The sequence below is a fragment of the Zophobas morio genome, unplaced genomic scaffold, assembly GCF_036711695.1.
Source record: "Zophobas morio isolate AGI-343-1 ecotype UQ-CSIRO unplaced genomic scaffold, CSIRO_AGI_Zmor_V1 ptg000010l, whole genome shotgun sequence".
Classification (NCBI taxonomy): domain Eukaryota; kingdom Metazoa; phylum Arthropoda; class Insecta; order Coleoptera; family Tenebrionidae; genus Zophobas; species Zophobas morio.
In genome coordinates, this window is record NW_026972115.1 from 1,200,798 (window position 1) to 1,226,929 (window position 26,132).

Genomic DNA, 26,132 nt, shown 5'->3' on the forward strand with positions numbered 1-26,132 from the left:
CATTATGACAGTTCTCACTTGTCACATTGATGTCTAATGTCATTTGTAACCTGTCATTTAAACTCGCCGTTTTTATTGTTTTAATGTTTTTCAATTGCGATTTACAGTCATTTTCAGAACTCTTGGTGGTTGCGTACGAAAATTTTATTTTTGTGCTACGAAGCGAAGACTATGAAAATGGTTTATTCTGTTGAACAAGACACTTTCATCGTTATGTCTTGTTGTCGCAATGGGACGTCTTAAACGAAGAATGGGTGCATTCTGTAACCGCTTGTAAACAAGAATATCTGGCAAAACATCGTGATTTAATAATTCAAGAAACATCGTTAAAGGCTCACATTAGAGATGTAAACAACAGACTTGTTCGAACTGGCAGTGCCAACAAAAAGAGCTCTCGTGGATGATTTTAAGTATCTGGGAAATGACCTGAGACAACTTGAGCAGAATTGAACAATTGAACAACGGGTCCAAAGTATCGACGAAAGGATGTTACAGAACATTTTTGAAATTAAAAAGACAGCCAACATGTGCCTAGAAGAGAATGATGAAAATTTTCAACATTTACTGTGATGTTTAACGGCAATAAATTTGTTTCTTTTTATCGCAATGAATTGCTTAGTTTTATTTTTTAAAAACATTTATAATTTTCTTACAGATATAATAATTACATTATCTCATTTCATATAAATTAAATTCTTTCAGGTAGTTGTGGGCCGCTTCTACTAAAAACATGTAATGCCTCTGCAACAAAAAAAAAACACATTAGTTGTTTAGTTAAAACAAAAGAATACAAAAAACATTTTTTTTAATTTTTATAATTATAATAATTTATACGTACTTTGTTCACAACAAAATTCTCAAAGTGACGTCGAAGCATTCTAACACTGCCACAAATATCGCACACGCCCTTGGTTTTGATCTTTTGAATGATACACGTAAGAGTAATATATAAACCAGACGTAGTTACGTTTCCCCTAAAACGAAAAACACTAAAACGTAAACCCTAAACCACTTTCCTTTTACCTACCAGTCAGTAATCAGCACAATTTCGACGTTTTTACAAATCTCGTTAGATTCGCCAACAAAATTTATGAAATTCTGAGCCTTTGGCAAAGATGGTGTCGGCGTCAGCCAGTTCTTCAAAGATATAACTTCAACAATTTGTGTTGCCTACAACAGAAAAAAATCACTTAACCTTGAAACGGGTGATCTTCCATATTTACAGTTGCAGTGGTCACTTTCACAGTTATCCAATCGCAACTTTTCAAGTTTCTTGTCATTTGATGCTCTAATTTGACGTCTGCGTTTATTTCTATCACGGGGTGGTTTTCGTTAGGCCACAAGAAAATCTCGTTGTTAAGAGTCACAATTGCTGCCACACTTTCATCTTGTACTAGATTGAAAAGGTCGCACAAGGGTCTCGCTTTAGGTTCATGCAACACTATAAAATTTTTCTGAGTTTTAAAACCGTAAACTTTGACAATCTTGAACCGTTTCAAGAAAGAATCAGCGTCTCCAGAAGTGCAAGGAGCGGGGAGCAATTCGTCTGCACTTTCTGAAAAGAAATAGTTAAAATTTACAATTATGTTACACTCGACGTACCTGGACGGATCGCTTGAGTGAAGCGCTCATCGTCATCGTATTTTATTCGATCTAACCACTCAGTATCCTGCAGATAATAAAGATGCTCCTGGATTTCAGCCTCGTCGAAAAGTTTTTCTTTGTTAACGTCGAACTCGTTGCATTTTATGGTCGTGTCAATGTAACGAAGACAGTCCGCGATGACGGTGTGAGCCGCTACGTAGTGGTCGAAATCCACCATCAACTCCGAAGTGTACTGTGTGAGGTTTTTGAGATTTGCCATCACATCTACTGCTCCGTCTTTCGTGGCTGTCCTCAAAGACATGTCACAAAGCAGAACGAAACCAACCCCTCTCATTCCTGAACTGTAATCCAAAATTTTCTTAAAGAACACTTTAAGCGCAATTTATAACAAACCTGCTGTGGACCAGAATCGGTGATTCGCAAGAATGAGGAATTTTGCTCATTTTTTGGAAAAAGTTTACGTAATTAAGGGAGAGTAAATAAAATCCGTCGTCTGACTCTAGGCGGAAATGTAGTTGCTCGATCTAGAACATTAAGAGTGAACGAAAATAATCGAATTTCCGGGTAATAACCTGTCGAGATTTGTTTTTAAATTGTATGCTAAATTTATTGTGGTTAAACAAGTGATGATCATCCGACGTAGTAAACTGTACGGTGACATCACCATAGACGTTTTTGCCTTCGGTGGGCCAGTATAGTTTAACGTCGGACTGTAATTATTAAATTCAGTGTGTTTGTGATGTTATTTTATAAATCTCACTCTGTCGTTTGTGTGGTTGTTTTCAAACAATACAATGTAGCGAATATTCTCCGTCCATATTGTTTCCCAAAATGCGTCGTACTCATTAGAAGTCGGTATTTTGGTGACAGCGTAAGTTTTATTAATTTGAAGACCCTACAAAAATTTTGGTAGATTTTGAAAATGAAAGCAAATCATCTTTACGCTAATATAAATCATGTCGACATATTCGACGGAGTCTGTCGTAACTTGAACAGTCTCGTAGGTGCAAATGAATTCTAGAATTGCCTATAATAAAAGTGGTTGACGCCAGATTAAAGAAAAACTTTAGATAATTTGTTGATTATGCTATATTAATTTCGAAATGTACCTCATGTTGTTGCTTCAAATCGTGATTGTCGAGAGACATTTTAGTATAATTTTGGAAATTTTTACGTCCAATGATTTTTGAAAGATGGTCTGGGTTTCCACTAACTGCTTTTATCTGAAAGTGTTAATTGTGGGTAGATCTGATCGTCATTTAAAACAACTTACATGTTGAGATTTCTTGCATTTTTGTCTATTTTGTTTTGTGTACACTAAAGGTAACTCGATTGTTTGACGATCTGCTCTACTGTCTAAGAACAAAGAAATAGAAGATTAATGTAAGTATAAAAAATGAAAAACAAACTGGAGCTAACTGTAGGTACTGTAAGAAAAAGTCTAGAAACAATAATTTAGTTTTGTCAAGTTACTCTTGTTGTAAATTTTATAACTGTTTTATTTTTCTCTTACCTGATGTATGATTTCTCCATGAAAATCCGACATCCTTCTTTGTGTACCATTTACTATAAAAATAGTATACAAAAGCTAAGAAAAACTGATTTGCTTGGTTCACTTTTGAACTCAAATTTTACAAACTTTGCCAAGCAAACTTATTAACTTAAAATCAAAAATACTTACAATACAAAGAATATCACTACCAGTACTAGAATTAATAGCACAGGCGGCCAATAGTAGTTAGGATTTACAACGACTCGCTTCATCTTCTCCACTGGGTTATACGTGTATATGGTAGTCCTACTCTCATTTTTGAAAAAATTTTGCAAAACGATCGTGATGTTGCCAGTAATTTCTGCCTTCAGAGAAGAATTATCCTTGTCCTTGCAACTGGGCTGCTGTTGAAGACTTCCAACATATATTTCTAACGTTTCTGGTATCTGTGAAAGGTCACACTCCACAATGACTTTCAAGTTTTTCAGTTCATACTCTTGTAAGCTAGGATATAGTTCGAGATTGCTTTGTTTGTCTGATCTTAGAACTAAGAGTTGGTAGGTGTGGGTATATCCCCGGACTTTGTTCGGTAAAACCAAAATTTTAAGTAAACCATTTGAAATGACGAATTCGGGGTCGTCTGATAACTTTGGGACGTCAAGTGGACTCGTTGTCATCTGTTGTGCTGAATCTCCATCTTCCCCGTTAAATGCATAGACCGCTACTGTGTATTCGGTTGTTGGAGAGAGTAGTGAACCGTCAAACTTTTGTGAACACATAAATTCAATGAAAGTTGTACTTCGATATAGAGTTGTACCTACCAGGTAGTGATAAGTCAAATTGTATGTTTCTCGCGACACGTTTACCTTTTGTTCATCAATTATTTCCTTTTGGTCAGTAGTCGAATCAATGACTTGAATTCCAAAGTAAGATACCTCACCATTTGTTTCATTTGGATGTTTCCATACTACCTGAATGTCGTTTTTTGTAGTCCAGTTAAGCATTAAGTTATACGGAGGCTTGGATTTCTCTACGAAGTGTTCATTAGGAAAACAGAATTTGTACATGACATAATTTTGGTACCAGTTTTGACGTAGGTTTGAATTTCTTTGGGTGGACTATAATCCTCCACAGCATTGTTTATTGCATAAACCTGGAACCGTCAGAATAAAATGTAGGTAACTGTTTTGGGTACTTCAATACTGCTTACTTTAATTGTAAGATCTGCATTTGATGGTAAGTCATTTAATATTGCACAATGAAGCTCAGGCCACAGCTTACACCGTCTAATTTGCACTTCCTCTTCCACTTTTTTACGATAACTAAAATAATTAATTTTGTAGTTCTTTAAAACACCAGTAGGTGGATAAGGCGGTTTCCACCTTAACGAAACGGACGACGCATTTTTGGTGTAGACAAGTAAATTCGAGACGGACTTCGACACTGTTAAAAATGACTAGATTTTATCATAATATTTTATAAAATTTGTAAGTTACCTGTTGTCTTTGTTTCGAATTTTTTCTTTTGTGGTGCACTACAATTTCCATTTACGCGACATAGCTGAACTTCTAGATCATATTCTGAATAGGATTGTAGATTCATAACTTCAATGATGCCAGTCTTGGGGAGTGTTTTAATATCGATTTTACGTTGTGTATGCTTATTTTGACACCATTCGCTGATACATGTGGTCTTTATTTCAACTGTAAGTGGGCCTCGAATGTTTTCACATTTTATTTCAGACAGTACGATGTTTACACTATCATGCGTTGTGTTTAAGCCGACGAAGTTGAGTAATTCTTCTGGTTGGATCTCCTCAGAACTAGCTGTTGTTGTTATTTTAGAAAACGGTGGTCCACTGAATTTTGTGTTTAAAGCAAACACAGTAAATTCGTATGTTGAATAAGGAATCAGTTCGGTAATTGTTATGGAAGTATTTTCTGTTTCTCGACGAAATTTCGTTGTCGATTCAACAGAAGAAAAATTACAACCTCCGTAAGACACATGCTGAAAATTGTGTTTCTGAACGTCTTATCTGATTATTTATCAAACTAAATATTTACTTGGTATTCCACAACATAGTGTTTAAAAACACCATTTATGGACAACGGTTCGGTCCATTTTAAATCTACAGTCGTAGCGGACGCAGCGGTGCCCGTAAGACTCAAAACAACAGTGGGTGCTAAAATTAATTTTCAAACTGAAAATAATCACATAATAAACTAATACGATTTTAATACCTTTTTCGTCGGTTGCAAATTTTTTTTCGTATGTTTTCTGTATGCCTCTAACTATAACCTTGTAACTTTTATAGGGCAGCAAATTAGTCAAAAAAGTACCGCTCCTGTTTGAAAAACCAGCAGCACCTTCTTCATCTAACGTTATGAAATGCGATTTACAAGTAAGTGTAGTACCCTTACGAATAAAATAATTATTTTCACTTTGTAATGATTCCTATAAACCTGAAGTACTTACCTCCGATAAATATATTCTTGCAGTAGTCTTGGATGTTTCAATATTAATATCATCCTCGGAAATTTCTACAAAATTAATTGCGTACTTCAAAACATTGCGATAACAAAAAAAGTACTTACCGTCGCATCTTGTTGCAAAGTTATTAACTTTTAAATGATCATTAATATTCCACTTTCCGTTTGGTTCCATAATAACACTTTGAACAAGATACTGTGTTCCTAATGTCAAATTAAGAATTTTAAAAATTCCAGTGGTGTTGAATTTGTGGTATCGATCACCCACGTTTCTCCAGTTGATATCCGAAGCTTCGGCCGTCTAAAAAATTGAGTTTTCAGATCAATATTTTAAAAACTAAAATTACAACTTTGTATTGCACTGTGTAATATTGTGCTATGGGGTAAGATACAGAATTTTCAAGTTGGAAATTTGAGACTCTGACGGTAGCTTCTGTATACGAGATTTCAGTTATTTCTGGAGGATTCGCAAATGTTGCTGGTGCTGTTATATCGAGAGAGAAAGAAGGTTATTTATTTTTATTCCTGTGCATTTTATTTTAACATACGTATATCGCATTTTTCACCATAGTAGTTTTCACGACATCCACCAGGACACGTTCCGGTCACCCCGTTACAGTCATACTTGCAGTTTGTACATTGTTTTTGACACCCATGACCGTAAGTCTTGCGTGGACAAACTAAAATCATTAACCGATATTAATATTGGGGAAATATTGTTGTAATATTTATTGTTACATTGATAACAATCTGAACCTAAGTAACCAGAGGAACAAACGCACTTCCGCTCTTTGCAAACTTTTAAGTTATAACACGTTATAGACATCCAGAGACATGGTACACAAAATTCCCCAATCGTATCTTCTGGACACTTGCTGTTAAGGTTGGGTTGAGATTGGCCCTTAACATCAGTAACTTGTTCAGAATCAGATATCAATTGACACGATGCCCACGTTCGTGATTTCAGCATTCGAAATTCTAATAATAAGTATATTAGTTAATAATCATTATCTTATACAATTCTGGTTGTTTGATTTTTACCTTTTCTTTGACATAATCTGACTTTATCGATCGCCCAATAAGGTTTTGGGTCTGAACTTTTAGTAGATACTAATAACCTTATTGCGTTTGAAGTGTTGGCGTTTTCAGTCATAATTTTAATTTGGTCCCAACCTGCGTGCTAAATTGTTTTGTGGGCAATCAGTTCTGCATTTTAGCATACTCTTCCCGTCATAACTTCTTGGACATCAAATATCCGTCAGTGTCAAAAAGTCATTGTAGTTTAAGCTTAACTGTTACTGATTTTCTTAAAGTCATCTTGTTTGAAATGCCACCTATAAGCTGTAAAGTCAGAATAATATCGTTGGTAGAAGGTGGTACGTCTTACCGGCAAATTGCAGCACTCTTAAGTAAGATTTTCTGTTCTTGATAATCTTTATAAATCGTCACACTTTGTGAAGGATTATCAAAGCAAAACGAAAAATAAGGTTAGTAAGTACTAAGGGTCGGTTTACATTTATGACAAATGAGACATAGATGTCCAAAAAGTTATGACGGGAACTGTATTTAATGCGAGCTGAGAAAGCAAGGTATCATTAGATTTGGTGCAAGACGTCTAAAGTTAAAAATATAACCATTGGTTTGACATAATAGTGCAGTACTATCAGTCCAGATAATACAATAGGTGGCCAATATGTTTTGGGAGATACGAATTACATTAATACTTTTGAACCGTCAGTGCGATCTAAAATTAGTAACTTTTTTGTTATAGCCTATAAAGTTATCATCATGTAGCAGTATATACAATATATATATATATATACGTCAATAATAACTTTTGGCCTCGCGCCAGATTTAGGCAACAAGTAATGGGAGTATATGAAAACCACATCCTAGCCTCAAACCTGTCATATCAGTGTTCAAATTTGTATTTATGGTTGCATCATTTACAACAACCGAATGCTTGACACGTTGTAAAGTAGGTAAATATTTGGAGTTATAGTTTAAACTGTTTTCGAGTAAAAGAAAGAAAAAGTGGTATGAATCAGTTTATTCAGAAACAATTTTTTGGAATTAAAACAGCCACATAGAGGCTGAAGAAATTAAGATAATCAAAGAGAAAAGAAAACAACTTAAAACTAGGAAAGCTTACTTCGTAGTAAGTGCAATTATATTCTATGAACATTTAATACTACTATAAAACACCAAAGTAGATTATTCATATTTCTTATGAAGTTAGAGATTGCAATTATTAACAAAGTTGACAACGTATGGATAAAGTTAAATATATATCTTTTAGTCAAAAGAGGTGTCTGCATAATTTGTTACAGTGTGTTTGCAGGTATATTTGTACAATGCAGCAGCTGCTGCATTCACTATCCAAATGTAATGTATAAATAATGATTTGTCTGGTGTATGGTGCGGTCTTAAAATTAGGTATTTTTACTATATTTCAATTGGATAAATATTTTTACACATATTTGTAAATTCTCGTGCTTTGCCAGTTTTAGACGTTGGAATTTTAATTATTAGCGTATCGTTTTTGTCTTGAATGCCGTCATTATTTTTCAATTTATCCATTCCACATGCTCCTACAACTTCTAATAAAAAATAAACCTAAAACATAATGATTTATAGACAATGTGATTGACCTTGTTTGAGATCACCTTTAACATCGTGTACATTTAATCACGGGCTTCTGTTAAAAATTTTGGTAAGTCTTCTCTTGTAAATATATTTGATTTCTTGGCAATGTAACCTATATTTTTTGCTTGAAAACTTGGTGTACTTAGATATATCTATGCTGTTTTTTATTAACAGAGTTGACTTTAACTACGACTATGCAGCCCAAAGTGTTAAAGATTTCACAGAATTTGCTTTTTCAGCGAAATACTCGTATGCAATGAGGTGTTCTCCATATATTTTGCATGGTTGTTTCTGCGCAAAAAAAAAAAAATTCATACCGCTTTTCATAAACTGTGGCTGAGTTTTTAGGTAATAAATTTGATATATTATCTGCCAGTTTTTGCAAGTTCGGTCGAATGCATGTAAACTGCTTGTTATTATTGCTATCCATCTCTATTTTGCAATTGCTGCAGATCTTTCTGCAAGCAAAAATATTAAAAGTGCCGAAAAATAAGAGGTATGCTTCATACTTTCATTTAAAATGGGCATGTAAGCTAATAATCTGTTCTGTAATAATAATAAAAGCTTATTATAGGTTATGTAGATACAAGAAAATTGTTCAAATTCTTCCTTTCCGCATACTCCTACAACTTCGAATAAAAAATATACCTAAAACATTATGTTTTATAGACAATGTGATTGACCTTCTTTGAGATTACCTTTGACATTAGGTACATTAATCACGGGCCTCTGTTAAAAATTTTCGTAAGTTTTCTCTTGTAAATATATTTGATTTCTGGGAAACATAACCTATATTTTTTGCTTGAGAACTTGGTGTACTTAGATTATATCTATGCTGTTTTATATTAACAGAGTTGACTTTAACAACGACTATGTAGCCCAAAATGTTGATTTCACAGAATTTTCTTTTTCAGCGAAATACTCGTATGCAAAATGAGATATTCTCCATATAATGTTTTCCATGGTTGTTTCTGCACCGAACAAAAACTTATTACAGGTTATGTGGATACACATTGTTCGCTGCCATAGAATGTCGCTGCACTTCAAGAAATCCGCTGTTGCCATGCAAGGTTGCGACGTTGCGAGATTACGCGCAAATTTAGTTAATAAATTATATTTATAAAATTAATAAACCGGATGTGTTTCTAATAACTAATAAAAAGGGTTATCAAAGAGTATAGAATTACTGCTAAACCGAAAAACAATTTATAACCTTGTAAAATGTAATTGTGGAGGTAGATAATACTAATATGACAACACCGCATTTAATTTCTGTGCCGATTTTTGAACATAGAAAAAGCACATTACTGCGCGATTTCGAAAAAAGAAACATTACTATTTTTTAGCAGCTTTTAACCTCTCTTTTTATATTTCTCCAAGAAAGGCGTACATGTCAATTTTAAAATACCAGTTTAAGTTGGAGTAAGAAATTTACTTTTATGGTTGTGTGTACAGGCACTTCTACAATTAGCAGTACAAGTTTTTGTTAATCTCTTAAATTATTTTTCTACTTATGGAGCCAATCTGGATATTTGCTTAAGGGTGTGCTTTAAATTTTAGGAATTAATATCTTGGAACGTCATGCATCGTTTCCATACATTTTTGAGCTTCTGTTTTATTTTCTAATCACTTGGAATTTCATTTCCAAAAACAAAAATTGTACTTGAAATGATAGATATGAAGCTCATTATTCCGAAACATGTAATTATAAGATCAAATGTTACTATGCATGAAATGTATTATTTGATATAAAGTAACTTTTGATATCGCATTCTTTAGATTTTTTTCATGGGTACTTTACAGTTAATAGTATCACCATGAAATTGTTTCTTAGATTTGTTTTTCTTTCTTCCGGTATTTGAATCACAATTTGATAATCTTAAAACAACGACAATTAATTTAACTTTAGCTTGAGTTGTGAACCTGAAAGTTGTTTTGTATGAATTTGTGTGACAAAAGTGTACTAAAGATGAAAATAATTACTTATACTCTTTTATAATCATTAATTACATTTGTAGCAATTTTTGGCCTCTCGTATTTTATATTATTTTATCCAAGAAACAAGCGAAATTTGAAAAACCAGTTTAATATTTTAATGGAGCAGTAATTATGAACCCAAATGTTGCTATGGATAAAAACTATTATTTGATTTAAATTAACTTTTGGAATCACAGTCTTTGGATTTTTTTCGTAGATACTCCACAGTAAACAACATAATTATAAATATGTCCCTTTGATTTATTAATTTCTCAATCCGCCGATATTTGAAAGACGATTTGGTATTCTTAAAACAAGGGTTACTAATTTAATGTCCCCTTGGACTGTGAGCCTGAAAGTTGTTTTGTATGAATCCATATGGGGTCAAAGTGTACTAAAGATGAAAAGAATGACTTCGTTTATAGCAACTTTTGGCCTCTCGTGTTTAATATTTCTCCAAGAATGTTTTTAATTTTGTAAGATATTGGGCCAATAAAACAGACACAGACAACATTATTTGCAATTCTTCCAACCACCTATGGATTCATAAAATATCAACTTTTGCATCTTTAATTGAAATATTGTTCAATTCTAATCTAAACCATGAAAACTATAATAAAGAACTTCAGTCCATAAAACAAATTGCAATAAATAATGACTTTAAAGTAAAATTAATCCACAATCTAATTGACAAAATAAGATACAAAATTAAAAAAAAAACAATGTTGCTCGTTGTTCAAAACGGACCATGATACTAAGGAAGACATAGGTAGATATTATTTTCTGGATTTTATTGAAACATTATCTTACAAAATTAAAAACATACTAAATAGAGTGAATAAAAATGTTAATATTTCATTTATAAAAATTAATTCAACCAGAAATCAGTTACTGAACAACAAAGATAAAATTACTTAACTAGATAAAGCCGGAGTCTATCAATTACAATTTGAATGTTGAGATTGTGCCTTAAATTTTACGAATCCATATCGTGAAATAATACACCTCATGAATTTCACCGGCTTGTGTTGAAATTTCGGGTTTCCAATTTTAAATTTATTAATCTAGTACTTCGTTCCAAAAACAAAATTGTGCCCGGAATGATGGGTTAATTACCTGTTTTCACATATACGAAGCGCACGAGTCCGAAAGTTACCTAACATGCAATTATGAGGCTAAATGTTGCTATGGATGAAAACTATTATTTGACTTAAAGTAACTTTTGGCATCACAGTCTTTAGATCTTTTTTCATAGGTATTTTACACTTAACAACATCATTATGAATTTATTTCTTAGATTTATTTCTCAATCCACCAATATTTGTCTTAACCTCATAGAAAATGTTTCGTCTTATGGAAAAAATCTGAATCTTTACACTTGGGGGTGTGCCTGAATATATAGCACCGAATATTGCCTCACATGAATTTTACTGCCTCGATTTGACCAAATTTTGGGTTTCCGATTTTAGATTTAATCATGTTCCTAGTATTTTAAGATATGTTAGCACATGAGTCCGAAATTATGAGGCCAAGAGTTTCTATGGATGAAAGCCATTATTTGATTTAAAGTAACTTTTGGCATCACAATCTTTAGATTTTTTTAATAGTTACTTCACAATTAATAACACAATTATGACTTTTTCTTTTAGGTTTATTTCTCTTATCTGTTATTAAAATAACTGCTATTAAGTTAATTTTAGCTTGGGTTGTAAGTTTGAAAGTTGTTTTCTACGATTCTGTGAGGCCAAAGTCTACAAAAGATGAAAATAATTTTAGGTTAGATAGTTCACCACTCTGTCAATTATTTATTTTTATTTATACTATTTTCGTGTGGTATAGCAAGAATAATGGTCAACAATCAAGTATTTTAGGCTCAAAAAACGGCAGATCAAATTCCTGATAATATTAACACTAATAAGTCTAAAAATTTAACCAAATATTGACTTTTTTAAAGTGTTATAGGTTTACTGAAGAGGTGGCTGAGGAAGGGGATGAACCCTGAAACTGGTATCACCAAAATAGTATTAATAAAAATAAATAATTGGTTGATTGCAGAACTACATAACCCAACTTTATACCCACGCTAATATGGAAACAAACATTTCAAAATAATTAGCTCATTTATAGCAACTTTGGACCTGTCGTCCTTTATATTTGGCTAAGTAGCAAGTATTTAAAAAATTTTAATAATCACTTTAACTTTGAATAAAAAAAATTTTTATGAATGCGTCTACAGATACTTCTACCATTCACAGTCGTAATTTTGTCTTAACCTTATAGAAAATGTTTCGTTTTATGGAAAAAATCTGAATATTTACACTTGGGGGTGTGCCTGAATATATAGCACCGAATATTGATTCACATGAATTTTACTGCCTCGATTTGACCAAATTTTGGGTTTCCGATTTTAGATTTATTCATGTACCTTGTACTTTAATGTATGTTAGCACATGAGTCCGAAAGTCATTGGTCATGTAATTATGAGGCCAAAAGTTTCTATGGATGAAAGCCATTATTTGATTTAAAGTAACTTTTGGCATTACAATCTTTAGATTTTTTTAATAGTTACTTCATAATTAATAACACAATTATGACTTTTTCTTGTAGGTTTATTCCTCTTATTTGTTATTAAAATAACTGCTGTTAAGTTAATTTTAGCTTGGGTTGTAAGTTTGAAAGTTGTTCTCTACGATTCTGTGAGGCCAAAGTCTACAAAAGATGAAAATAATTTTAGGTTAGATAGTTCAACATTCAGCCAATTATTTATTTTTATTTATACTATTTTCGTGTGGTATATCAAGAATAATGGTCAAAAATCAAGTATTTTAGGATCAAAAAACGGCACATCAATTTCCAGATAATATTAACACTAATAAGTCTAAAAATCTAACCAAATATTGACTTTTTTAAAGTGTTATAAGTTTACTGACGAGGTGGCTGAGAAAGGGGATGAACCCTGAAACTGGTATCAACAAAATAGTATAAATAAAAATAAATAATTGGTTGATTGCAGAACTACCTAACCCAACTTTATACCCGCGCTAATATGGAAACACACATATCAAAATAATTAGCTCATTTATAGCAACTTTCGAACTCTCGTATTTTATATTTGTCTAAGTAGCAAGTACTTAAAAAATTTAAATTATCACTTTAACTTTGAATAAAAAAATATTTTTATGAATGCGTCTACAGATTCTTCTACCATTCACAGTCTAATTTTGTACTAACTTCATACAAAATGTTTCGTATTATGGAAAAAATCTGAATATTTACACTTGGGGGTGTGCCTGAATATATAGCACCGAATATTGATTCACATGAATTTTACTGCCTCGATTTGACCAAATTTTGGGTTTCCGATTTTAGATTTATTCATGTACCTTGTACTTTAATGTATGTTAGCACATGAGTCCGAAAGTTATTCGTCATGTAATTATGAGGCCAAAAGTTTCTATGGATGAAAACCATTATTTGATTTAAAGTAACTTTTGGCATCACAATTTTTAGATTTTTTTAATAGTTACTTCATAATTAATAACACAATTATGACTTTTTCTTGTAGGTTTATTTCTCTTATTTGTTATTAAAATAACTGCTATTAAGTTAATTTTAGCTTGGGTTGTAAGTTTCAAAGTTGTTCTCTACGATTCTGTGAGGCCAAAGTCTACAAAAGATGAAAATAATTTTAGGTTAGATAGTTCAACATTCAGCCAATTATTTATTTTTATTTATACTATTTTCGTGTGGTATATCAAGAATAATGGTCAAAAATCAAGTATTTTAGGATCAAAAAACGGCACATCAATTTCCAGATAATATTAACACTAATAAGTCTAAAAATCTAACCAAATATTGACTTTTTTAAAGTGTTATAAGTTTACTGACGAGGTGGCTGAGAAAGAGGATGAACCCTGAAACTGGTATCACCAAAATAGTATAAATAAAAATAAATAATTGGTTGATTGCAGAACTACCTAACCCAACTTTATACCCACTCTAATATGGAAACACACATATCAAAATAATTAGCTCATTTATAGCAACTTTCGAACTCTCGTATTTTATATTTGTCGAAGTAGCAAGTACTTAAAAAATTTAAATTATCACTTTAACTTTGAATAAAAAAATATTTTTATGAATGCGTCTACAGATTCTTCTACCATTCACAGTCTAATTTTGTCTTAACTTCATTCAAAATGTTTCGTATTATGGAAAAAATCTGAATATTTACACTTGGGGTGTGCCTGAATATATAGCACCGAATATTGATTCACATGAATTTTACTGCCTCGATTTGACCAAATTTTGGGTTTCCGATTTTAGATTTATTCATGTACCTTATACTTTAATGTATGTTAGCACATGAGTCCGAAAGTCATTGGTCATGTAATTATGAGGCCAAAAGTTTCTATGGATGAAAGCCATTATTTGATTTAAAATAACTTTTGGCATCACAATCTTTAGATTTTTTTAATAGTTACCTAATAATTAATAACACAATTATGACTTTTTCTTGTTGGTTTATTTCTCTTATTTGTTACTAAAATAACTGCTATTAAGTTAATTTTAGCTTGGGTTGTAAGTTTCAAAGTTGTTCTCTACGATTCTGTGAGGCCAAAGTCTACAAAAGATGAAAATAATTTTAGGTTAGATAGTTCAACATTCAGCCAATTATTTATTTTTATTTATACTATTTTCGTGTGGTATAGCAAGAATAATGGTCAAAAATCAAGTATTTTAGGATCAAAAAACGGCACATCAATTTCCAGATAATATTAACACTAATAAGTCTAAAAATCTAACCAAATATTGACTTTTTTAAAGTGTTATAAGTTTACTGACGAGGTGGCTGAGAAAGGGGATGAACCCTGAAACTGGTATCACCAAAATAGTATAAATAAAAATAAATAATTGGTTGATTGCAGAACTACCTAACCCAACTTTATACCCGCGCTAATATGGAAACACACATATCAAAATAATTAGCTCATTTATAGCAACTTTCGAACTCTCGTATTTTATATTTGTCTAAGTATCAAGTACTTAAAAAATTTAAATTATCACTTTAACTTTGAATAAAAAAATATTTTTATGAATGCGTCTACAGATTCTTCTACCATTCATAGTCTAATTTTGTCTTAACTTCATACAAAATGTTTCGTATTATGGAAAAAATCTGAATCTTTACACTTGGGGGTGTGCCTGAATATATAGCACCGAATATTGATTCACATGAATTTTACTGCCTCGATTTGACCAAATTTTGGGTTTCCGATTTTAGATTTATTCATGTACCTTGAACTTTAATGTATGTTAGCACATGAGTCCGAAAGTTATTCGTCATGTAATTATGAGGCCAAAAGTTTCTATGGATGAAAGCCATTATTTGATTTAAAGTAACTTTTGGCATCACAATCTTTAGATTTTTTTAATAGTTACTTCATAATTAACAACACAATTATGACTTTTTCTTGTAGGTTTATTTCTCTTATTTGTTATTAAAATAACTGCTATTAAGCTAATTTTAGCTTGGGTTGTAAGTTTGAAAGTTGTTCTCTACGATTCTGTGAGGCCAAAGTCTACAAAAGATGAAAATAATTTTAGGTTAGATAGTTCAACATTCAGCCAATTATTTATTTTTATTTATAATATTTTCGTGTGGTATAGCAAGAATAATGGTCAAAAATCAAGTATTTTAGGATCAAAAAACGGCACATCAATTTCCAGATAATATTAACACTAATAAGTCTAAAAATCTAACCAAATATTGACTTTTTTAAAGTGTTATAAGTTTACTGACGAGGTGGCTGAAAAAGGGGATGAACCCTGAAACTGGTATCACCAAAATAGTATAAAAAAAAATAAATAATTGGTTGATTGCAGAACTACCTAACCCAACTTTATACCCACTCTAATATGGAAACACACATATCAAAATAATTAGCTCATTTATAGCAACTTTCGAACTCTCGTATTTTATATTTGTCTAAGTAGCAAGTACTTAAAAAATTTAAATTATCACTTTAACTTTGAATAAAAAATATTTTTATGAATGCGTCTACAGATTCTTCTACCATTCACAGTCTAATTTTGTACTAACTTCATACAAAATGTTTCGTATTATGGAAAAAATCTGAATATTTACACTTGGGGGTGTGCCTGAATATATAGCACCGAATATTGATTCACATGAATTTTACTGCCTCGATTTGACCAAATTTTGGGTTTCCGATTTTAGATTTATTCATGTACCTTGTACTTTAATGTATGTTAGCACATGAGTCCGAAAGTTATTCGTCATGTAATTATGAGGCCAAAAGTTTCTATGGATGAAAACCATTATTTGATTTAAAGTAACTTTTGGCATCACAATTTTTAGATTTTTTTAATAGTTACTTCATAATTAATAACACAATTATGACTTTTTCTTGTAGGTTTATTTCTCTTATTTGTTATTAAAATAACTGCTATTAAGTTAATTTTAGCTTGGGTTGTAAGTTTCAAAGTTGTTCTCTACGATTCTGTGAGGCCAAAGTCTACAAAAGATGAAAATAATTTTAGGTTAGATAGTTCAACATTCAGCCAATTATTTATTTTTATTTATACTATTTTCGTGTGGTATAGCAAGAATAATGGTCAAAAATCAAGTATTTTAGGATCAAAAAACGGCACATCAATTTCCAGATAATATTAACACTAATAAGTCTAAAAATCTAACCAAATATTGACTTTTTTAAAGTGTTATAAGTTTACTGACGAGGTGGCTGAGAAAGGGGATGAACCCTGAAACTGGTATCACCAAAATAGTATAAATAAAAATAAATAATTGGTTGATTGCAGAACTACCTAACCCAACTTTATACCCGCGCTAATATGGAAACACACATATCAAATTAATTAGCTCATTTATAGCAACTTTCGAACTCTCGTATTTTATATTTGTCTAAGTAGCAAGTACTTAAAAAATTTAAATTATCACTTTAACTTTGAATAAAAAAATATTTTTATGAATGCGTCTACAGATTCTTCTACCATTCACAGTCTAATTTTGTCTTAACTTCATACAAAATGTTTCGTATTATGGAAAAAATCTGAATATTTACACTTGGGGGTGTGCCTGAATATATAGCACCGAATATTGATTCACATGAATTTTACTGCCTCGATTTGACCAAATTTTGGTTTTCCGATTTTAGATTTATTCATGTACCTTGTACTTTAATGTATGTTAGCACATGAGTCCGAAAGTTATTCGTCATGTAATTATGAGGCCAAAAGTTTCTATGGATGAAAGCCATTATTTGATTTAAAGTAACTTTTGGCATCACAATCTTTAGAGTTTTTTAATAGTTACTTCATAATTAATAACACAATTATGACTTTTTCTTGTAGGTTTATTTCTCTTATTTGTTATTAAAATAACTGCTATTAAGTTAATTTTAGCTTGGGTTGTAAGTTTGAAAGTTGTTCTCTACGATTCTGTGAGGCCAAAGTCTACAAAAGATGAAAATAATTTTAGGTTAGATAGTTCAACATTCAGCCAATTATTTATTTTTATTTATACTATTTTCGTGTGGTATAGCAAGAATAATGGTCAAAAATCAAGTATTTTAGGATCAAAAAACGGCACATCAATTTCCAGATAATATTAACACTAATAAGTCTAAAAATCTAACCAAATATTGACTTTTTTAAAGTGTTATAAGTTTACTGACGAGGTGGCTGAAAAAGGGGATGAACCCTGAAACTGGTATCACCAAAATAGTATAAAAAAAAATAAATAATTGGTTGATTGCAGAACTACCTAACCCAACTTTATACCCACTCTAATATGGAAACACACATATCAAAATAATTAGCTCATTTATAGCAACTTTCGAACTCTCGTATTTTATATTTGTCTAAGTAGCAAGTACTTAAAAAATTTAAATTATCACTTTAACTTTGAATAAAAAATATTTTTATGAATGCGTCTACAGATTCTTCTACCATTCACAGTCTAATTTTGTACTAACTTCATACAAAATGTTTCGTATTATGGAAAAAATCTGAATATTTACACTTGGGGGTGTGCCTGAATATATAGCACCGAATATTGATTCACATGAATTTTACTGCCTCGATTTGACCAAATTTTGGGTTTCCGATTTTAGATTTATTCATGTACCTTGTACTTTAATGTATGTTAGCACATGAGTCCGAAAGTTATTCGTCATGTAATTATGAGGCCAAAAGTTTCTATGGATGAAAACCATTATTTGATTTAAAGTAACTTTTGGCATCACAATTTTTAGATTTTTTTAATAGTTACTTCATAATTAATAACACAATTATGACTTTTTCTTGTAGGTTTATTTCTCTTATTTGTTATTAAAATAACTGCTATTAAGTTAATTTTAGCTTGGGTTGTAAGTTTCAAAGTTGTTCTCTACGATTCTGTGAGGCCAAAGTCTACAAAAGATGAAAATAATTTTAGGTTAGATAGTTCAACATTCAGCCAATTATTTATTTTTATTTATACTATTTTCGTGTGGTATAGCAAGAATAATGGTCAAAAATCAAGTATTTTAGGATCAAAAAACGGCACATCAATTTCCAGATAATATTAACACTAATAAGTCTAAAAATCTAACCAAATATTGACTTTTTTAAAGTGTTATAAGTTTACTGACGAGGTGGCTGAGAAAGGGGATGAACCCTGAAACTGGTATCACCAAAATAGTATAAATAAAAATAAATAATTGGTTGATTGCAGAACTACCTAACCCAACTTTATACCCGCGCTAATATGGAAACACACATATCAAAATAATTAGCTCATTTATAGCAACTTTCGAACTCTCGTATTTTATATTTGTCTAAGTATCAAGTACTTAAAAAATTTAAATTATCACTTTAACTTTGAATAAAAAAATATTTTTATGAATGCGTCTACAGATTCTTCTACCATTCACAGTCTAATTTTGTCTTAACTTCATACAAAATGTTTCGTATTATGGAAAAAATCTGAATATTTACACTTGGGGGTGTGCCTGAATATATAGCACCGAATATTGATTCACATGAATTTTACTGCCTCGATTTGACCAAATTTTGGGTTTCCGATTTTAGATTTATTCATGTACCTTATACTTTAATGTATGTTAGCACATGAGTCCGAAAGTCATTGGTCATGTAATTATGAGGCCAAAAGTTTCTATGGATGAAAGCCATTATTTGATTTAAAGTAACTTTTGGCATCACAATCTTTAGATTTTTTTAATAGTTACTTCATAATTAATAACACAATTATGACTTTTTCTTGTAGGTTTATTTCTCTTATTTGTTATTAAAATAACTGCTATTAAGTTAATTTTTGCTTGGGTTGTAAGTTTCAAAGTTGTTCTCTACGATTCTGTGAGGCCAAAGTCTACAAAAGATGAAAATAATTTTAGGTTAGATAGTTCAACATTCAGCCAATTATTTATTTTTATTTATACTATTTTCGTGTGGTATAGCAAGAATAATGGTCAAAAATCAAGTATTTTAGGATCAAAAAACGGCACATCAATTTCCAGATAATATTAACACTAATAAGTCTAAAAATCTAACCAAATATTGACTTTTTTAAAGTGTTATAAGTTTACTGACGAGGTGGCTGAGAAAGGGGATGAACCCTGAAACTGGTATCACCAAAATAGTATAAATAAAAATAAATAATTGGTTGATTGCAGAACTACCTAACCCAACTTTATACCCGCGCTAATATGGAAACACACATATCAAATTAATTAGCTCATTTATAGCAACTTTCGAACTCTCGTATTTTATATTTGTCTAAGTAGCAAGTACTTAAAAAATTTAAATTATCACTTTAACTTTGAATAAAAAAATATTTTTATGAATGCGTCTACAGATTCTTCTACCATTCACAGTCTAATTTTGTCTTAACTTCATACAAAATGTTTCGTATTATGGAAAAAATCTGAATATTTACACTTGGGGGTGTGCCTGAATATATAGCACCGAATATTGATTCACATGAATTTTACTGCCTCGATTTGACCAAATTTTGGTTTTCCGATTTTAGATTTATTCATGTACCTTGTACTTTAATGTATGTTAGCACATGAGTCCGAAAGTTATTCGTCATGTAATTATGAGGCCAAAAGTTTCTATGGATGAAAGCCATTATTTGATTTAAAGTAACTTTTGGCATCACAATCTTTAGAGTTTTTTAATAGTTACTTCATAATTAATAACACAATTATGACTTTTTCTTGTAGGTTTATTTCTCTTATTTGTTATTAAAATAACTGCTATTAAGTTAATTTTAGCTTGGGTTGTAAGTTTGAAAGTTGTTCTCTACGATTCTGTGAGGCCAAAGTCTACAAAAGATGAAAATAATTTTAGGTTAGATAGTTCAACATTCAGCCAATTATTTATTTTTATTTATACTATTTTCGTGTGGTATAGCAAGAATAATGGTCAAAAATCAAGTATTTTAGGATCAAAAAACGGCACATCAATTTCCAGATAATATTAACACTAATAAGTCTAAAAATCTAACCAAATATTGACTTTTTTAAAGTGTCATAGGTTTACTGACGAGGTGGCTGAGAAAGGGGATGAACCCTGAAACTGGTATCACCAAAATAGTATAAATAAAAATAAATAATTGGTTGATTGCAGAACTACCTAACCCAAATTTATACCCACGCTAATATGGAAACAAACATATTAAAATAATTAGCTCATTTATAGCAACTTTGGACCTATCTTCCTTTATATTTGGCTAAGTAGCAAGTATTTAAAAAATTGAAATTATCACTTTAACTTTGAATAAAAAATATTTTTATGAATGCGTCTACAGATACTTCTACCATTCACAGTCGTAATTTTGTCTTAACCTTATAGAAAATGTTCCGTTTTATGGAAAAAATCTGAATCTTTACACTTGGGGGTGTGCCTGAATATATAGCACCGAATATTGGTTCACATGAATTTTATTGCCTCGATTTGACCAAATTTTGGGTTTCCGATTTTAGATTTATTCATGTACCTTGTACTTTAATGTATGTTAGCACATGAGTCCGAAAGTTATTCGTCATGTAATTATGAGGCCAAAAGTTTCTATGGATGAAAGACATTATTTGATTTAAAGTAACTTTTGGCATCACAATCTTTAGATTTTTTTAATAGTTACTTCATAATTAATAACACAATTATGACTTTTTCTTGTAGGTTTATTTCTCTTATTTGTTATTAAAATAACTGCTATTAAGTTAATTTTAGCTTGGGTTGTAAGTTTGAAAGTTGTTTTCTACGATTCTGTGAGGCCGAATTGTACAAAAGATGAAAATAATTTTAGGCTAGATAGTTCACCACTCTGCCAATTATTTATTTTTGTTTATACTATTTTGGTGTGGTATAGCAATAATAATGGTCAACAATCAAGGATTTTACAATTTACTTCCTTTATCGCATCCCCTTTGCCCCAGCCTTACTCCGCTCTTTTCCACTCCTTTCATCCACCCAGCTTCTCTTCCATCTTCATTCAATATTTCTGTTATACTTTCCTTTTTTCTTTAATTTCGCCCTAGTCTTGTAGCATGTATTCTAAAGTCTCTTGCACTTCTCCACACATCCTATATATTCTTCTGCTTTCGCTTAAGCAAAAGTTATTGTTTCTTTCTTCATGTCCACCCCTCTGTCTAGCAATTACTTTTTCTCCTTCGTTCTTTCTCTCTCTAGGTACCTTGGCGTTGTTTCTGATATTATCTTTAGACGAGTATAACCCCCATTGTACCTAGGTTCCTTTATACTCGCCATTGGACGTATTTGTCCTTGTCGCCACTTTCAAGGAGACCTTTACTTTTCCACATCTCATTCATTATTTCACACAGTCTTTCAATCAAATCATCCGTTCTAAACGTCCATACATCATTTACCAATCCATTCCTCCCTGGTCTTTTCCCTCTTTTCGACCCTCCAACTTGTTTCCATATTTTTTCCACTGTAATGTTCGGCCATTCTTTCTCTCTCAGCATTCTCGGTTTAACTCTTTTGCGCTACAATACTCTCATTTCCACTCATTAGTTTCATGAAATGGTACTTCCATTGTATTATTAGCATTTCTTCACTGATCATGTTTTTGTTTTTCCTTATTTTGGTTCTTGCTCTGATTTTATGGCTTTTATTTTATTTCTTCTTTCGGAATCTCTTCTTTTTTTTCTTCACACCGACCTGTTATTATTTCTTGCTGGACAGTACTCTTCTTTTTTATCTTTCCCTTTTTACACCTTCGTAAACATTTTTTTTCTTATGTTTTTAAATCTCTGCATCTATTAACCCGCCATTTGTTTCTCTTTTCTGCTTTCTTCGTTATAAATCCTTTTCTTATTGCTGCTTTTTCAGTTGTTGTTTTTAATTCTTCTATTTTATTTTAGCTTACTTCTTTTGAATTCAATTTCCAACATCTTTTATAATGCTCAGTTCCCTTCTCCTTTTTATCTACTTCCTTATTTGTGACTCCGACTTTTCTACTTCTATCCCTCAATTTTACTTCTTATAGCATGTGGTCGGAATCAATTCTTTCTCCTAATTTAAATGTTTCGGCTTCTTCATCAGCTACTGGGTTACATATACAGGTAAATTCTTTATCTTCATCCCCCTCCTTCACCCCATTCAAGACTACCAAACTCTTTCTTCAATTAATTTCCATAGAAATTTTCTGTCTTTATTTAAAATTTTATCTTTAGATTTTTCTGTGCGTTCTCCGCTATATTCCCTGCTTTTGTTGCCTATTTTGGCGTTAAAACCATCTCCTATCAGAAGAAATTCTTCGTTAGACTCATCAATTTTTTCTTAAATTTTTTTCTTCAAATTTTTTTTAATTCCAATGCAATACAATATGCAAATTCTTTTTTTCTTTTATCTTTCTTTCCACTATGCGTTCCACTTCTCTTACCCGCTCTTCGATTTGTTTTATATCTTTTGTCACCCCTGTTATGGATCCCCCACTTGCTTCACCCTCAACTTTTCCTTTTTCCTTGTTCAATTTATTCCCCTTACTCTTTAGTATCCATGTTTCTGTTAATCACACAAAATCAAAATTTTATGTACTCATTAAATAAATTCTGTTTATTTTTCTTAATAATGCAATATTTCAAACAAGCAATTTTAAACCCCATTTGTCCTCCCCGCTTTTCTTTTCCATTCCCTCTCTATTTTTTTTTATAATTACCACCCCTTCTCTTTATGCTTCCTTGCTCAGTTAATTCCAACTCTCTTTGTAAAATTTTTCATCCAAATTTCCCTGTCTTCATTCCATGTCCTCAACTTTCCGCTTCTTACATTCTGTACTCTCTAACTTCTTTCTGAATTTTTGGCTCTTCTACTGTCCAATTGTTTTCAGTTGCTTTATATTTTCTTTAATTTTAGATAAATTTCCAACATTCTTCTGGAAATTACTACCTTCAAACAACTTCTCGTATTTATATAAAACCTAGTCATAATATTAGCTTTGTTAAGTAAATCATCTATGCAACCAACTTTTATACTTAACAATCTTTTCTCAAACCAAAATTGTTAAAATTACTGTTAAAAGATGTCACTGGATGTGCGTGAGTCCAAATGTTACGTTGAATGTGTGAGTCACTTCGGCCTCAAAAGCTACGGCGAGGCCGAAACTTCCAATTTGAGCCCAAAAGTATATATACGTGAGAGAATTTGAGGTCGAAAGTTATCATTAACATATATATATATATATATATATATATATATATTGGTTTTTCAAATATTTTTCTTAAAATTTGACAATAAGCAGTACAGTTCGAAAAGTTACTTACTGCTACATTTTGTCAAATCACTCATTGATTTTTCACTTTGATCATTTTGTTTTAAAATGTAATAAAAGTTTAAAAACTTGCTTAAGTTAAGTCCGATACTGCATATGTATAAAAGAAGACTTTATTATAAGCAAGGAAAGTCACGAAACAAAAGAATAAAGGAAAAGTTACTCTAATCTGTTTACGTCCTAAATACGTACTTTGAGTTCGAATTCTTCCGTTTTTAAAACATGTTGCCCATCCTCTAAAGATAGTACCAATTTACAAGAAGGGCACATCGTGACGTACATTGAAATGCATACAAATGTATCTGTACTAAATATAGGAGGCCCTAAATTAACATCGCTACTTGCAGCATCCGCATAAAGAAACTCAACTGAAAATATGTAAGTATTAGTCTTCTATGTAAGCACTGACTTATTTTTCCATAACTTACAGTTATGAATCTTCCATAGACCACTGTTTTCTTTGCTGTGGACTATAATATGTGTAACATCTATGGGAATATCATAATCTTTCCATTCCATTATTAGTTTTTCTTTTTGATCACTAAACTGACTAAATTTCAGTACATTTCTGTGTTTAGACAAAACAAAATGTGACCACATTTTGTTAGAGAGAAAAGTAGGGACAATGGTATGCTAAACATAAACGATGCAAGTGTAAGAAAAATAAAAAATTTGAAATACATACGATTTTGTATACTCCTTGATCGTTGCAAGATGTTTGAGGCAATTTTCCAGGTTCTGAAGGGATGTGTCCTTTTTCGCATTTTCGTATTGCACTGCCCATTCCACTAAAGGATTGTAGCATAAACCAGTAGCAACGGGAGATCGGTGGATATTCACCGTCGCAAAGAAATATGTGACCCTCTTTTTCGATTCTGATGGACAGGGGAATGTCGAAGCTCTCTTTCTTTAGAACTATGTTTTGAAAGTGTTGGTATTTTACTTTTTCAAAACTTCGTTCCACGTATTCCGTTTTTATCACGTTCATGGCTGCATTTGCAAAAATAATAAAATATTTTTTGTTTGAATGTATTATTTTGGAATACCTTCCCATCTTTCGTCTAAAATTGGGTGGTTAAAGTTGGACTGCATCGAAGTCTGCAGCCGCCAAGGGTCTTTCATGAAATATTTTCTGGTAATTTCGTCGTCTTTGATGTCATAATTCCTTTCGCCATCTGCTTGTTCTGGTATATATTTTGAAACTACAATAAAACGTGTTTAATATACCATATAAACAATATATATATATAAAGGGGTGGTCACTTAAAAAATATTAAATAAAACTTTGATAGCGTATTTTAAATGTAACGTCTGGTCTAAGCAATATTAGCATATTTTGTCGTATACTCAAGTATTTCTTTAAGCTACAAATGTTCTCTTGAAACCCCAAAAATAATATCTCATATCTCTTTGTTTTGAGCTACCATAGTCAAGTTTCTCTGTAATATCTTCTTGAATCCAACTTAATGCAAAAGAACTGTTCGTTACACAAAAGCAATAGTCGAAGAAGTTGTTGTGGTTTTTCGACCTTTTCCTCGCCAAAAAGTAACTGCTCTGACAAATCGATATCGTCATATAAAGAACCACTAAACCATATAAAACTCTAAAACAGTGCAACGCTCTCATTAATTTTTATGAAAACTTACAACAGGACCAACCTTTTTGTCCACATATTTAAACCCAGTAATCACACACACGCTGTTTAGCACATTCCACTGAAAAAATTAATATTAATTTGCCCGTTTGAGATATCCTGGTGAACTGATAACAACACTTATCCCAGATTATCGTGTTACCGTAACAGTTATTTACATTATGAGTGCGGTAGGTAACATTTTACAGGCGAGGCTTTAATTTTGAAGCACGACGCGCAGCGGAGTGTTTTAATAAAACCGAGTCCCGTTAATATTAAAAGGACTTTTTTTAACCCACCGAGCTTTCAAATTTGTTCTTGTGGGTCAAGCAACCAAATTTTTTGTTAAGGTGGAACGAAATGCAAAAAATTTAAAAATAACACACGAGGTGTCGAAAAATAAAACTTTCCCTCAAGGGTAGTTCAGTGTCATTTCATTATACGAGGATG

General features: G+C 31.5%; 1 protein-coding gene and 1 long non-coding RNA gene across 5 annotated transcripts; both read right to left on the bottom strand.

The window, feature by feature from the left end:
• Window positions 1-587: 587 nt before the first annotated feature.
• On the bottom strand, window positions 588-25,819 carry LOC135126082 (receptor-type tyrosine-protein phosphatase F-like). Of its 2 annotated transcripts, XM_064051878.1 has the most exons (31): window positions 25,708-25,818; window positions 25,474-25,652; window positions 25,096-25,251; window positions 24,735-25,039; window positions 24,478-24,682; window positions 24,242-24,417; window positions 6,628-6,766; window positions 6,325-6,564; window positions 6,135-6,266; window positions 5,937-6,070; window positions 5,692-5,887; window positions 5,573-5,637; window positions 5,338-5,512; window positions 5,161-5,279; window positions 4,594-5,104; window positions 4,308-4,540; window positions 4,181-4,250; window positions 3,919-4,127; window positions 3,287-3,861; window positions 3,119-3,171; window positions 2,879-2,961; window positions 2,715-2,828; window positions 2,549-2,632; window positions 2,366-2,500; window positions 2,178-2,315; window positions 1,999-2,129; window positions 1,603-1,946; window positions 1,224-1,555; window positions 1,028-1,170; window positions 839-974; window positions 588-741 (listed from the first exon to the last, which is right to left on the bottom strand). In XM_064051878.1, the coding sequence occupies exons 1-31, from the start codon at window positions 25,719-25,721 to the stop codon at window positions 670-672; spliced, it is 5,598 nt and encodes a 1,865-aa protein (XP_063907948.1). In that variant the 5' UTR covers window positions 25,722-25,818; the 3' UTR covers window positions 588-669. The 2 variants fall into 2 exon arrangements, with proteins under 2 accessions (XP_063907948.1, XP_063907949.1); XM_064051879.1 differs by lacking the exon at window positions 2,178-2,315 and having other exon boundaries at window positions 25,708-25,819.
• LOC135126080 (uncharacterized) lies at window positions 7,622-11,634 on the bottom strand. 3 transcript variants are annotated; one of them, XR_010280002.1, is made up of 3 exons: window positions 8,931-11,612; window positions 8,742-8,880; window positions 7,622-8,690 (listed from the first exon to the last, which is right to left on the bottom strand). It is a non-coding gene; the product is annotated as an uncharacterized LOC135126080 (long non-coding RNA). The 3 variants fall into 3 exon arrangements; XR_010280001.1 differs by having other exon boundaries at window positions 7,622-8,202; window positions 8,253-8,880; window positions 8,931-11,582; XR_010279999.1 differs by having other exon boundaries at window positions 7,622-8,880; window positions 8,931-11,634.
• Window positions 25,820-26,132: the final 313 nt, after the last annotated feature.

Bases quoted from the DNA above. Each gene is read 5' to 3' on its own strand.
- LOC135126082 (XM_064051878.1), bottom strand. The intron at 24,683-24,734 runs GTATGTATTTCA...GTTTATGTTTAG, and splicing joins ATCAAGGAGTATACAAAATC to CATACCATTGTCCCTACTTT. The intron at 2,633-2,714 runs GTACATTTCGAA...CTTTTATTATAG, and splicing joins ATTTGAAGCAACAACATGAG to GCAATTCTAGAATTCATTTG.